Raw genomic sequence first — 14,411 nt, 5'->3', positions numbered from 1 at the left:
CATGCTCTGAAACAAGTCCTGCATGACTTTCCGTTGGTGCATACTGACCTTGACTATCAAGCGCTTTTCAAAATGCCTGTTGTTTCCTTTCTGGCTGTTCTGCAGAGGATAGTATAACAAATGGAGTGTTCTGTGGCGTAGACACTGTTCCAGTTGGCAAGAAGAACAACCTTCTCAAACTTGGGCAACAAGACCTGGTTCACAGTAGGCCGCTGAATGAGAAGGACTTCCCTCCCTCCCCTGCTTAGTTCTCTCTAGACACCAGGATTCAACAGCTGAAACCTAAAGCCTGGTGACCCTCCTTTCTGCTGAGTGAAACCTCTAAGTTGTACAGTTTCTAAGAGCAGCAACAAGAAACTCAGGTAACGATATCTCTTCTCCATATACATACATGGAGGATGCATTTACTGTTCGCAATAGAGTCCAAATTCATTACCTCTATTATAAACTGTGTGTGAAGGGAACTAAAACCAGACCCAATGAATTGCCTTATTTTAAAACCTGGGGATCAGGAAGGAACGACCAGGTAAAAGTAAACACAAAGCATTTCCTAGTAATAGCTATCTATCTATCTCCTCCAAAAAAAACCACAAAACTAAAACCAGAAGGCTAAAGAAGATGAATTAAAACCTTTAGGAAAAGGTCCTTCTCCTAGAAGTAGCTGCCTGGTGTCAGTAAGGTTCATGGGATTTATCTTCCATTTTAGGCCCAATTAAATCACTCTTAAGATAATCACTGTAGTGAAAGGAAAACACTTTCTCCCCTCAAATTATGTATTTGGCTTAAACACCTAATGTTTAAGAAGAAATGAAGTGAACTTAAAACAAAACTCAAGAATGCATTTATATTTGTAGTTCTCTTTAATGATATAAACCTCATTTAGGTAGTAGTAGTAAGCCACAACAATATAATGCCACATTTAAACAGCATTTAATAAAATGCATAACCTAAATCATGCACTGCAATACTCTATATACAAACACAACAATGCAAATTCCTCTTCATGACTGAAGACGTTGTTTAGATATAAAACAGGGATTAAGAAAAAGAACATGCTGTTATTTTTTAATGATATCACACATAACAATGCTGATTTCAGAAAAGCAGCTGTGAGAAATTAACAATTTTTGCAATATTTTTAACTTGACATTAAAATATAGTAACATAAACAATAGTTTTCTTGATTATAACAAACAGAGACTTCCAGAAAATACCCCAAGGAATGAAGAGTAGATCACTGCTTTTATAAAAATTTGCTGGTTTTGTAGCAGCTCAGAACATCCTGGTATGCCAAATAGATACAACACTTAGACAAAATGCAGTTTTTCAGTTATGGAACTGTTTGAACACTGACTTGCAATGTACTTTGGCATACAGATTAGTTATTAAGAATATTCCCACATTCAATGTCGTTTCCATATCTGAGATTTTTAACATACATGCTTTAAGTAACGTGCTTTCTTCTTAAAGAATATCCTTTTAATTTGAAATTTATTCAGTCTTATTTTTAACCCACAACCAGCAAAAATACTTTTTAATGGACCTGTGTCCTCTTATCATTTATCTAAGATCATTAAAAAATGTACGAGAAGCCAGTTATTCAGGGGTGTTAGATACCTGGCAGTAGGTATGCTTCTCAGACTTTTGCCTTCTGTGATAAAATAGAGAGAGCTGATTTCACATTGTACAGTTTCCACATAATACTACAACAGAGCCTTTATTGCCGCTTAAATCTGAGCATGTTTTGTCCTTCAGAATACAAACAATTCAACATGTATATAAAACAAGTACACAATTTTAAAATACGCTTTTTTCTAAACTGACAATTTAATTTTGAAACAGATTAAATCCTGATCAGTACCCCATTTGGCTTCCCAATCTTTAAAAATGTTACTGCAGTACGATGACGTTAATAGATATTCAGGTTTCCATTCAGCCTCTAATAAAGAGGAAAGCAAACATTACTCAAACAGCACTGATTGTCAAGACAGCAATGAAGAACCATCTGTCACAGGAATTCCTGCCATTAATTTAAGTAATTTTCCTGCTGAAAATCTCAAAAATAAGGTTTGAAACAAAAGCTTACTACAAATGCTTAGTAAACAATATAGTAAGAAACAGAGAGCATTCTTAGCATTTTCCACAGCAAAGACTTCACGAGCAGAAGGCCTGACCCCAAGAGACTTGTGCTTTTGTTTAATGCAGCTTCTTGCACGCTTATTTTAATTGGTGTCTCCTTGCCTGCTTAAACATACACACATCTTTGCCCCGTTGAGTACAAAAGGTAGAAATAAATGCCCAGAAAATTCCACTTCACATTTTTAATATGACAGAAACAAGAGTTGCTGAACTACTCCCCCACGCAGTCTGTGAAATGCTCAATAGAATTACTTTACAAAAGGCTTCCTTTGTAACTTAAATCATCAGAAGGGAAAAGGAACAAGAACTACTTATATTTTGATAATTTAGATGTTTGAATACTCCCTATGAGTAATAAGTTGTCTTACTGCAAGTCCAACTTCATAAATGCTCCATGTGTCCAGCTCCCACGTGAACAATGGGAACTTCACACACACACTGAAAGATCCGCACAGATAACAGTTTCAGGAAAGGACAGAACATGAAAACTGACACTAGTCTGACAGCTAAATGAACTAACCAGCTTTGTTTAGTTTAAGTAGACCTTAATAAAGAGAATAACCGTGGGAAATGAATATACTAATTGAAATGCATCGTGAAGATCCTGAATAAGTCTTGATGCTTGCTAAGAAATAAACTAACTGTAATCTCCCTCTTATTTGGTTACCACTGTAACAAAAATGTTGTTTTATTGAAGAGAGGACATAGTCACATAGTCTTTGTTTAATTAACGGTTTGGTTTCATGGTTATAATTACGGCAATATGAGCATTGATTTTTTCAACAACATCCACTGCATCCTATTCTGTGTGCAACAGTTCAGTGATAAAGGGCAACTTGGTTCTCTTCCGATTAGTCCCTGCTGAACACTTGGAAAAAATCAATCTCTTACCAAGTTTCACTGCAAAATAAAAATTTACAAAAAAGTCTCTCAGAAGCTGGAAAGAGAATGATTATGTACTGAAAACAGGGAAGTATTTTCTATGACTGTATTTATTTATTGTTGTTAACATACATTATATGTTTGATTAACTATTCACTGGCAGAATTCTACGCGTCAAATGAGAAAAGGTAAAGGGAGTAACGTAAAAACCAGAAGATTGACAGAATATACTTGTCAGTTCTGAACAGAAAATGCTAAATTCAGGCTGAGTTTAGAAAAAGGTGCAAAGCTCTGAAATTCATGAGGATTCACCTGCTTAAACAAGGCTTATTTTGGACTAAGAAATTAAAACTAGGAAGCTCTGGATCAACAAATGAATGAAAAGCTTTAACATACAGAATGGTATGAATGCACAGCTACATATCTGTACATATATACATACACTACACCTTTTTATACACTGTACATAATATATTTAGACGGATAGGTATAAACATATACATTCATACACACATACATACAACTATGTACATATGCATTAGCTGCTTGAGGTTTAGACTTGAACACGCAGAAATGCACAACAGTGGGAGGCACAAAATAAAGATATGTAAAAATCTATCAAACCCTTTAAAAAGGATGAGGACAGGCATGAATTTAACAATAGTAAGCCACTTTCAAAGCATTGATGTAACTCAGACAATAAAACAGGCTGTGGGAATTACAGAACATTATGACAGTATCTGTGAAGAACTTGGCATGACTCCACAACAAAAAAAGCTCTGTAATAAGGTAATTCTGGGGCTTGATGTTTTCCAAGTCTAATATTATTTAGACTTAGAGCACTTAAACTTTATGAAGAATTTTCCTTTATCTTGCAACCTCAGTATAAATAATGTTCTGAATTTTTTTGCACAAATAACTTCCCATATAATGTTGACAACACTGACTACAGCAGAAGCAGGGTTGTAGCATTATCTAGCAAGAGGGGTTATGACATTTTTCATCAAACAATAAGCCTGAACTTAGTTCAGGAAACTTTACTGTTAAAATGAGTCAGGAACTTTAGAATTAAGAGGTGCAAAAAGTAAATGTTTTCATTTTCTCCCCTTTGCCATGCCCTCTTGTTAATGTTTCATATCAAGCTGTTCTTTAAACTAATTTTCTGTCATTCAGGATCAGTAGAAGCTGGCAATTCGTCCTTCCTCTGCCCCTTACTCTTGTCTACAGGGTGAACATGGCCTCATTTTGTCGATTCTCCCTGGATATACGGAGGCATTAGGACTGCAGATGTGTGCTGCTCTCGCAGCAGGCCCATGCTTATCATCAGAGCAAACCACCGCAGTAGCTGTCCTGGCTGTTGTATGGTAGCGTGGCAAACTACCATGACAGATGGGAACCTACTTGTTTGCCTGCTATTTCTGTGTTTCTCTGATGGGCAAGTGTAGTTGAAAAAGAACCATCTTCAGTATCTTGGATGAAATCATTCAGGAGTCTGCAGAAGCCCTGCATACTATACACAAGAATGAAATCACTGAAGTTTTAGTCTCTGCCAAAGAAGAAACAGTCAGGAAACTGGTTTCGCCTGGAAGCTTCAGCCCTGACTTGTTTTCCCTATTACACCTCAGAATATGCCCTCTGCCAAAGGGTACTATAATGATAACGCAGAGCCAGCTGTATTCAACATAGAAGTCTTGAGTCAGTGCTGTTGACTAGAGGTGTTGCAGCTGCCCTGAGGGCCAAGGGCTTCAGTCAATGATAAAAAAAAGACTTGGCAAAAGATACCAAGTAATCAGTGGTGACCAACAATAGTTTCTTGCCCCAGAGTGCTCTGAAAACTAAGCTTCCTTAACAACTAACATTTTTGGGCATCTAAAATAAAGGCTTGTATGATCTCTTTGAAGGATCTCTCCTTGGAGATTTATTTTTTCCTCTTCTACCAGTTCCATGCCAGAGTAACTCCACCTGGCACCAAAAGCATTGTATCTGATTTACAAACCATGTAAATAGGCAGAGAAAGATTACTTTTGCACACGGTCTCAGTTCAGCATCTCTTTAGTTCAGTGTAAGGAAATCAATGGAAGTGAAGTAGTAGTCCTTCTTTCCCTTGCCACAAATGCAATAAAAATCATTATTACAAAGTTAACCCAAAATGCTCCTACACAATTGTTGACCGCTGTTCTTTTTATCTGCAAGATTCAAATCCAGTTCCTTCTCAAAAGTTAGAAAACCAATGAAGCACATTGAGAAGGAACATTACTCTGCTTCATGACCACCCCCTGCATGCCACAGTTTCAGTCAGCATAGAATTCTAACATTTGTCTGAATGAATTATTACCAATATACACATATGCTCAAGTGCACATAGATATAATCAGATAGTTTATCACTGTATTTCTACTGAGTTAAATAATTTCATTTCAAGAGCAGCAGAAACAGGACTCGAAAATCTTGGAGAGTGGATTTTAGGCACCAAGTAGAGGATCAGTGAGATGACACTTTTCTTAGAATCACTTTCAGTGACCCCTTGATTCCTAGTTCTGTAAACAGAAGTTTGGCATTGAAATTTGGCCTTTATGAAAACAAAAACTATTTCCATACTTAAGAAACAGTTTTTCAATAATTGTTACCATAATAAAAAACTCTCCCGCCCCATATTCATAAGCAAAAGTTTGCACTTGCAAAGAAGAAACAAAATTAAATTAATTTAAAAGTAAAGCTAGTAAGATTAGCCTGTTACCATCTTCCAGTTACTGGCAGAGGCGATGAAACAAACCTCGGAAATGAAAAGAACTACATCAGCACTGCAGTATTTTCTGCAGAGATAGTTTCAAAACATGGAGTTGGACCAGATGTTCAGAGGTCCCTTCCAACCTCAACCAGTCTGTGATTACACTTGGAATTTAGCACAAAGAAGCCCTACTGCGGTGGAGAACAGGGTTTATATTTTTATGTAGCAGTGTTTTAAGTGATTCCTTTCAGTGTCTCTCCATCATATGCCAAATCTGGCTCATTTTTGTAACAGCCCTTGAGCAGCTGTTACAAAACAGCTTGTGTTGTTTTGATATTAATATCAAAAATAACTTCTCTTGAGTGAGAAAGACTAGGTTATTCATCACATCTATCTAATTATTTATAGCTAATATTCCAATATGCAAAAAAATTTAGATTCTGAGTAATTCTTAAGCTCTAGGATATACCATATGCTCTCCACATTTCTACAGTCCAAACTATTAGTCATAAGTGGAATCCTAACAGTGTACAGTTAGAGAAAGTACTTTTTGTTAATGGCATAAGGACTAAATTATCTTGGTTCTGACAAATGCAAGCCAGCAAATCATGCTGATGATGCTATATAAAGAGAGACTTTACAGCTTTTAGGTGGTAATATCAGAATCTTCAGTATGGAACATTTCACCTATTAAATGCATGCACAATAAACCAACCCTAGATATGGATTGCATTGTTGTTACTTCATTAACACAAATTAATAGTTTGTCCCTAAAGTCCTGGAAACTATTGGCAGAGTATGTGACTGCTAGAGATGGATGAAGGATATCATTATGTGGTCTTGCATTTGTGGGGAGTGTAGTTTATTTGTAAACAGAGCTGCATGATATTTACCATTTTAATTGACAAAAGTAATGCAATGCATACATTTTGCTTCATGCGATCCCTCTGTTCCCAAAAAACTGTAGTGGCTTTATTTTGTTTCCTGAACTGTTATGCTCACAGCACAAGTAAGAAAAGTTAGGAAAACAAATTTTTGCACAAAAACGGGGCCCTTGGTTACTTGAAAAATTGGAAGTTTAAATTATGTTTGTAATGAAAAAGCCAGCTGGTGTACATTCGCATTTGGGGAAAAAAGATTCCAGTGGCTAGGTTTTGTGCTAAGGAGTATTTAATTTGTAATTAACAATGCTTACTTACCTGCTTAAATGATTTTTACAGAATACTGAAAGCAAATTAACCTGCATAATCTTTTTTGCAATGAAAATATCACAATAGTTCTATGCATAATACTTTAGAACAACAATAACATAATGCGATAAAATTTTAAATTTTATCAAAACCAGCCACAGTTCTTTCCAAGGTAGCTACTTCTTCTGACATTAATATCACAATTAACTTTTAAGTTGTGTAACTTTAAAACAGGGACTTTGCATCAGGAGCGTGGACACAATCACACAAGAAGTTACACTGCAATAAAACAGCTAGTACAAAATTCTGCATTCCAGTTGACTTAACATTCTGAGTGTGGACCTTCCATCACATTAAAAATATGACAATTTCATTTGTTACAGTAAAAGCTGAGAGAAACAAAAGTGCAATATTACAAATCTCTGCATGTATATTGGACTTTTTGTAACACCCTTTGGAGAAAAGAAGATTCTGAATGCTGTAACAATGGTAACTGTAGAAGACTGTAATGCATCCAGAAGCTAAAATTAAATAGCCTTCCATATCACAATGAGTGCTACAAACGTGAGCCTTCTAATGAGAATGAAGTATACCAGGTAAGGACTTTTCATTACATCAGAAGCCTCATCTTTTGGCTACAATTCAGACCCTTAAAAGACACAAACACCAACCTGGCTGGTGTTTCTAATTAAGTGTCAATAACAAAAGAAAACCAAAAGTGCTTAACTTATCATTAGATTTTTGTTACATATAAATACACAAGTAGAAAATGCCTCTACCTACCATACAAATAATTACAATAATTGATGTGTCTAATGAGCCAGGATCAGATGACAGTATTAATTGCCATGACTTTTCTTTAAGCTTCGATTGTTTAAAATATTTAATGTCAATAACAATAATAAATTATACTAAAATGAAGCAATGCTAGCAGCTAATGGCCAACACTAGGAAACATATTGATGGCTCATCACTGTAGACAATTACAAAGTAGTTAATTTTACAACTCCATGGTACATTGGACATTATCTTCCACTGTACATGACCGAATGTCAATCCTGACTGTGTTTCAGTTTCAAACTGAGTCACAGGAAGGTTGAAAGCTCTGCAAAACTGGGAGTGCTCCGTCAGGGGAGGGGAGGGAGGCGGGGAAGAAACAAAGGAAGAGAGCTTTTAATATACTCTTGCTGACAGCCAGGTTCTACACATCTAAGATTTTAAATTGTACCTTTGTCTGGATGATGAGGGTGTTCAGGAGTACAGAGAGAAGAAGTAAATTTGGAAATAACAAAGAGCATACTCAAAGAGCATCACACAGCTGTACTTGAAAGTGACTGTTCTTTCCAGTTAATGACTGATTTCCCCCACAATCAAAAGGCTTCCTCTTAGAATAACATTTGTCATGGCTGTGTAGGTCTGAATAGAAACTTTAAGGAACCTGAATATTTCATCGCTACTGTGGAAAGAAATAAATTTTTTTTCTCCTAGTTTGGGTAATTACTATAGCACATCATAGTCACTATGACTGCATCATACTGTGAATTACAACTGCACTAATTAACAGATTATAGTTTCATATGATGTGGGTATCTGATTTAAGAATCCACATTAATATTTCTTAGCAAAAAAGCAAGTGACTTTGTAGAAGAAATGATTGTCTCCTGTAGCATTCTACATTTTCACAGAAATCATTAGCATTTTGACTAAGGACATATGCAATTTTTTTCATCTTCCATACTCATAAGCAGGATGTTGATGACATCATCGCTTTGACAAGAAGTGCTTACAAAGTGCTAGTATTATACCCTGGCATTTATTAGGTATTAATTCCAAGGATATTTTTAAATATATACATACTGTTCTTTTTTACTTTTAAAGTAATTTTATTACTAATCTCTGATATTATAAAATTCTATTTTTAACCACTGATAATTTCTAAATACAAAGCATGTGAAAAGTATGTTCAGTAATCTATAGCCTTTTAAATGAAAGGCATCAAAAATATTCCTTGTGGCAGAAAAGGTCCAATAGCAGGTCTTTGAATAGCTGCTTAAATTTTTGTCAATGTCAGCAAACAGACAAGGCGAAATCTGATAGGAAACTGGTAATAAGTTGGAAACATTTGAACATACCAAAATGCTATTAACTTTGTAATTGTATGTTTTTTACGAAAATTACTTCAATCCATCAAATTGCGGTGTTCCCACTACACAGACGTGCCAGTTATTTGGCCATTATATTCTGCTGTTTCCATTTTGAGAATGTAGGGGATTATGCTGTCAATGGGAACATTTCCAATGAGACCAGTAAAAAATAGTTCCTCGGTAATGCTAGAGCTCATCAGCCTAAGTGCTGGCAGGCGAACTAGAATCCGGGCTAGCCTGAAAAAGAAGTTCAGTGGATTATTAATACATATAATACCAGTTTAAAGTACTTTGTGGCTAAAGAGCTGGATCTGCTTTTATTATTACCATAACTCATGAATGGGAGTAAAGAGGCAATTAAAGCTAACTGAGCTACCACAAAAAGAATGGTTGCTTTTCTATCCTGCAAGTGAAATAAAAAGCCCCCCATCTTTCTTTGTGGTTTTCCAATGAAAAGGACATATTAATGCCCTTTCTGGATACAACGGGTATGTAAAAACACACAGTTCTCCAGGTCTACTTCTGAAATTCCCAACTCTGGAAGCACTTCATAGTTCAGGACAGTGCTGAGGCTAATAATAGTCATACTGACTAGTGAGAACATTTGCACAATTTTAAGAGTAAAATGCTTAATTAAAATTTAAACAATAAACAGCATAGTCCTCAGTTGCCTAGCAACTTAATGACAAATCAGATAGCAAAAAAGGGACTGGATGCATATAGGAGGAAACAAGAGAATCTGCTTCTGAAGAGAAAAGGTGGAGGGATGTGCTTAGTCATACTTTTTGCCAAATGCTGTGGGTTTTTTACATACCAGGGTGTTATCAGACATCCAGTAAACTAAAATGATCGTATTGAATTTCTAGACTTTTAATGCATTTGGAATTTAGTACAGTGATGAAAGTGTATCAGCCGTGTTTATATGGCAGATGTATATCAAAAATGGCTAGATAAACAAATTTTCTGAACCAGAGCCACGTAATAGCATACCTCAGGCAGCACTGAACACAGGCTTCTGGAAAATGCTTTACTATCTATGGAGAACACGTATAAGGTCCATCCTGCTAATATACCACATGTTGAAAACTTCAGGGGAAAATTGCAAAAAGATTCAAAATATGCTGCTGGTTTTGTGAAAATTACAACACCTGTGCTTCTATCTGAATTTGTGCCAGCCAGCATTCAGTTGTTAAAAAATAATCAGATTTGTACTCTAAACTTATTGATACAGACAATATCAATTACATTACAGCACACTGTTTGGGAAATGTAACTCTCTGATTTTCTTCCTTGAGCCACTAATAAGTATACAGAACAAATTCTGTATTTCTTTTTATAGCAGATATCCAGCTCTCGTCCATCTAACTAGAATAACTGAACTGTACACTGAATAAGAATGTGGGATTTGAGGATATTTCTGAAGTAGATAATCCCATCTTCACCACACCTAACTAGGAATCCTGATGCCCTTTCGGTTGCCCCACACAATGTTAACTGCAAGATGCATGCAGAAACAGGTTTCTGAGATGGGAAAAGAGCTCTCTTACAGACTTTTGTTTTGTTTTGTTTTTTAAAGCTACACTACTGAGACCTGACTTAAACGTATGGGATTGCATGCTTCTTTACATGGGGATACCTCTCACAGTAAAAGAGAATGTGTTCTAGGGTATATTGCTAGACAAAAATTAGAATTTCCCTTGCAGTGCAGAGAATCATTATGTTGATGGAGTTTAAATTAAAGTTTTGATGGAGACTGTTAGAAGATAGGGTAATTATTTCTAGCCAGTAAGAAACAGAAACAGTTGAGAGGTGAAAAACCAAGTTGGATACTTTCAAAGAGAAGTCCTTCGAAATGTTAAAAAAAAAAAACCAAAGGAGAAAATAAGTAGGTCATGGAATTTCTTGTAAATAGAAGCTTAAGAGTTTGTTACTGTTCCCCACATGTAATCGTCACTTCTCCAAGGTCTATATACTGACAGTTTTAATACTTTTCTGCATATATAACTTGACAAATATTTAAAGGATGATAATCACCTTTTATTATCTCAAAGCCTCTTTGACAACTAATTTGAAAAAGGAGGCAGTTTGACTTAAAGAAGTTAGTTATTCTTGAGACTTCTAATAAAGTAAGTCTGTTGACTTTTCTAAACATGGCAATGAGACTCCCCACCCCCACAAAAAACCCCCCAGAATTCCCTCAAGTTTGATTTACATGGAAGAAGCTATACAGGTATTCTTGCTTCTACCTATCTTTAAACAAACCTGCTTGCTTTTATGAACAAGGTTCTGTTTCTTTCTCATCAACAAGACGTCAAAAAAGAACAGATGTCAGAAAGGAAATTTTTACATCAATGATGCTATTTTTGTACTTTTGCCAGTTACAGCCCACAACATTACTTTGGGTACTATAGACAATAAATACCTATAAGTATCTTCTGGATAGGTTTTTTGTACATAGTCCTGCAATTCCATCTGTGCCTTCTCCTGGAATTTTTCTATTTGGGTTGAACTGGTCAGACCAGGGTGATCTAAAGAAACAAAACATTTCTGTATGTCAACTGTTTCCCTATACCTTGTGAAATATATGTAGTTACCAGATTCTCACATATAATTTCATTCTCTTGTATTGTGATGTTCAACATGTTAGCTGTATAAAGGAAACCATTCAACTGGACATTTGCTTCTGGCTTCAGAATTAGCTTGCTCAGTTTTCTCTATATAGCTGTATGTATCCACAAGGAAGTGGAAAAAGATTAAGCCTGCAGGTATGTCCCAGGCAATGACACTCTTAGTTTATGTTTCTAACCTTGCTACCTTGCTTTTTTAGATGTGTTTGCCTCTGTGATTTTGACTATGCTGACTGAGCAGTATCTACAGTTGTTTTCTTGACAAATCAATTTCTTGACCTTCCCAAGTCTGTCTCACGTTTTAATTCCAGCTGGGTCAGCTCCTTAAAGAAAGTCACATGATCAGAAAAACTTAGAAAATAACACATCTGACTATGCCCAAATATCTTTGGTGTTGTGTTCAAAGGGCTTTTCCCTTGAAATGGGACAGCACTAGCTTCAGTTTGGAGAGTTTCTTGTTCTTCCAACTTGAATAAAGACCCTAATAAACTTAACCCAAATGCTGCAGTCTGCAAAAAATTTCAAAAGTGAATTTCTGGATACTAATATATTCTAAAAAAAGTAAGTTTTATTACAAAGAGAAAAACAGTAACAATGCAAAAAAATAACCACCCAAAACACCCTGATAAAACAAGATACTCCTTTTCTTTGTATTTTGTTAAATTCATAGTAGTAAACACCTTTGAATTAAAGTAAATAATTTACATCTCTGAGCAAGACTTTCCCTTTCAGTCAGCCTGTCAGCAGTTATAAATTAACCTTTGTGTGTCCTAGGAACGTTTCTCCACCTTTGCTGAAGACACTATCACTTCCCATTTCTTTAATGTGCTTACCTTATCATTCCAGAAAATCTCAAGTGTCTCCTTTGAGTAAATCCTCATATCTCATAAACACTGTTAATCATGTATTAGTTGTCTGCTGTTATTTTTTTGGTAACAAATGGAAGACAGCCTGGTTTACATTTAGTTTTGGAGATTTTGTGGAAGTTCCATATGAAATACTGTTGTATTTCTGCTCATATTTCAGCAATCCCTCCTATGAGTGTATTAGAAATACTGAAATTGAAGACAATTTCTTTCTGTCACTGTGAGAATGTATTTCCTCTAAACCTTCCTGCCATTTACTTCACTAATATTGTGAATACACATCCCAGATAACTTACTACTCATGGATTCTCAGCTGAAGATAATTGAGAGTCTAGTCTTCTAAGGTGGGTGTACAGGAAATACCTGATATATTGGAACTGTAAATAACATGGATATGTTGCTCTGAAGTTATTTTTAAAGTGTGTATTTTTTGTGATAAATTATGGTGGAACAATCATTTTATCTGCAGCTTAACAGATCAGTCTCAACTCAAGACATTAGTCTCATAAAAAAAACACCTGTTAAAACATTAACATATGAATGCTTATTATTTGAAAAGATGTGGTTACTAAATTCCTTACCAGGGCTAAAGAGGACTATAGCTTTAAGGTATGCATATTCATATCCATCAATATCAAGCTTGGCCATGCTGTTACAGAACTCCTGAAGTTTCCAGATGTGTTCCATGACTTGCTTTATTCTGTCTCCAGAAAGTTTATCTACAAAAAGATACTGATTGCTATTTCATGTGAGCAAGTACATCTGATATATTAACCAATATCCTTTTATAAAAGAAATGAAGTGACATTTTAAAGTCTTTTGTGTCATCTGCGATCTTAAAACCACTTAACATAAGGATGGACTAAACAATTACGGAAGTGAAGATTTATAAAGCTGAGTCAGACATAGGGCTAGCAAACAGAATGTTAACACTTTTGCATAATTTTGCCAGTACAGCATAATCTGCAACACCAATCCAGTTCCAGTGATGTACTGTTCTGAGCAGAGACTCTCAAATTATGATGAATTATTCTACAAATGGCTAGAGTGATTCTGGAAATGAACAAAAGCACAAAACAAATGCTATCATGTAATCTTAATTTTAAATTCAAACAGTAATGAGGTAGTTTTTCCGGAAGTGAATGCAAGAGCAGGAACAACAGTGCTACTTTTCCCTCTATCTGTACTTTTAGAAGTTAATTTTTCATTTACGGTGGTGAAGTCTTCTTTCCTTCTGATGGGGTAAATTCACTCAAATACATGTACACAGATTCTTCCAGTGTTTGAAACATCATGTTATGTTGGCTTAATATTCTTTCTTAAGATGTTGATTTAAAAAAACCCAAACATATATATTATTTGTGGATAAGTTACAACTGAGTGGTATTAGCGGCTCAGCTAGGGAGAGAGAGATTTCTGTTTTGGTAAATACCACCTTCTCTCCGATGGCATATCTGCAGACTAGTCAAAGAATGAAAACCGTAGAGATCACATTAAGACGAATTTTATATTATTTATTTATATTATATTATATTTTATATATAAAATATATATAATAATATATATAAATATATAATTAATAGTTACTATTATCAAACTTCAGAGATAAGTCAGTTCACAAGGGATAAATCCTTTTCTTGAGAAACACATCAGAATAATTTTATTCCAGTCAAGATCTCTAATGCTAAAATTTCATATCATAATAACTCGAATATTCTAACTTTGCCTGTCCAGTCAATAGTACATATGATTGCTTAGACTTGTGTGCCTTACATGAAATCTTTGATGTAATTTGTAACTAATTTACGTATTTTCTGAAACCACAATAAAGACTG

General features: G+C 35.3%; 1 protein-coding gene across 6 annotated transcripts in view; it reads right to left on the bottom strand.

Annotated features, from left to right (window-relative positions):
• Positions 1-841: 841 nt before the first annotated feature.
• NR2C2 (nuclear receptor subfamily 2 group C member 2) overlaps positions 842-14,411 on the bottom strand; it is a 48,741-nt gene continuing 35,171 nt past the window's right edge. For all 6 annotated transcript variants that reach the window (XM_013301406.3, XM_027790602.2, XM_027790594.2 and 3 more), the window contains 3 exons: positions 13,158-13,295; positions 11,506-11,611; positions 842-9,320 (listed from right to left, as the gene is read on the bottom strand). In XM_013301406.3, the coding sequence (XP_013156860.1) occupies positions 9,146-9,320; positions 11,506-11,611; positions 13,158-13,295 (419 nt within the window). In that variant the 3' untranslated portion in view covers positions 842-9,145. The remainder of the gene's footprint in view (positions 9,321-11,505; positions 11,612-13,157; positions 13,296-14,411) is intronic.

This window comes from Falco peregrinus, chromosome 5 (genome assembly GCF_023634155.1).
Source record: "Falco peregrinus isolate bFalPer1 chromosome 5, bFalPer1.pri, whole genome shotgun sequence".
NCBI lineage: Eukaryota > Metazoa > Chordata > Aves > Falconiformes > Falconidae > Falco > Falco peregrinus.
This window is presented reverse-complemented; position numbering and strand designations above follow the sequence as displayed.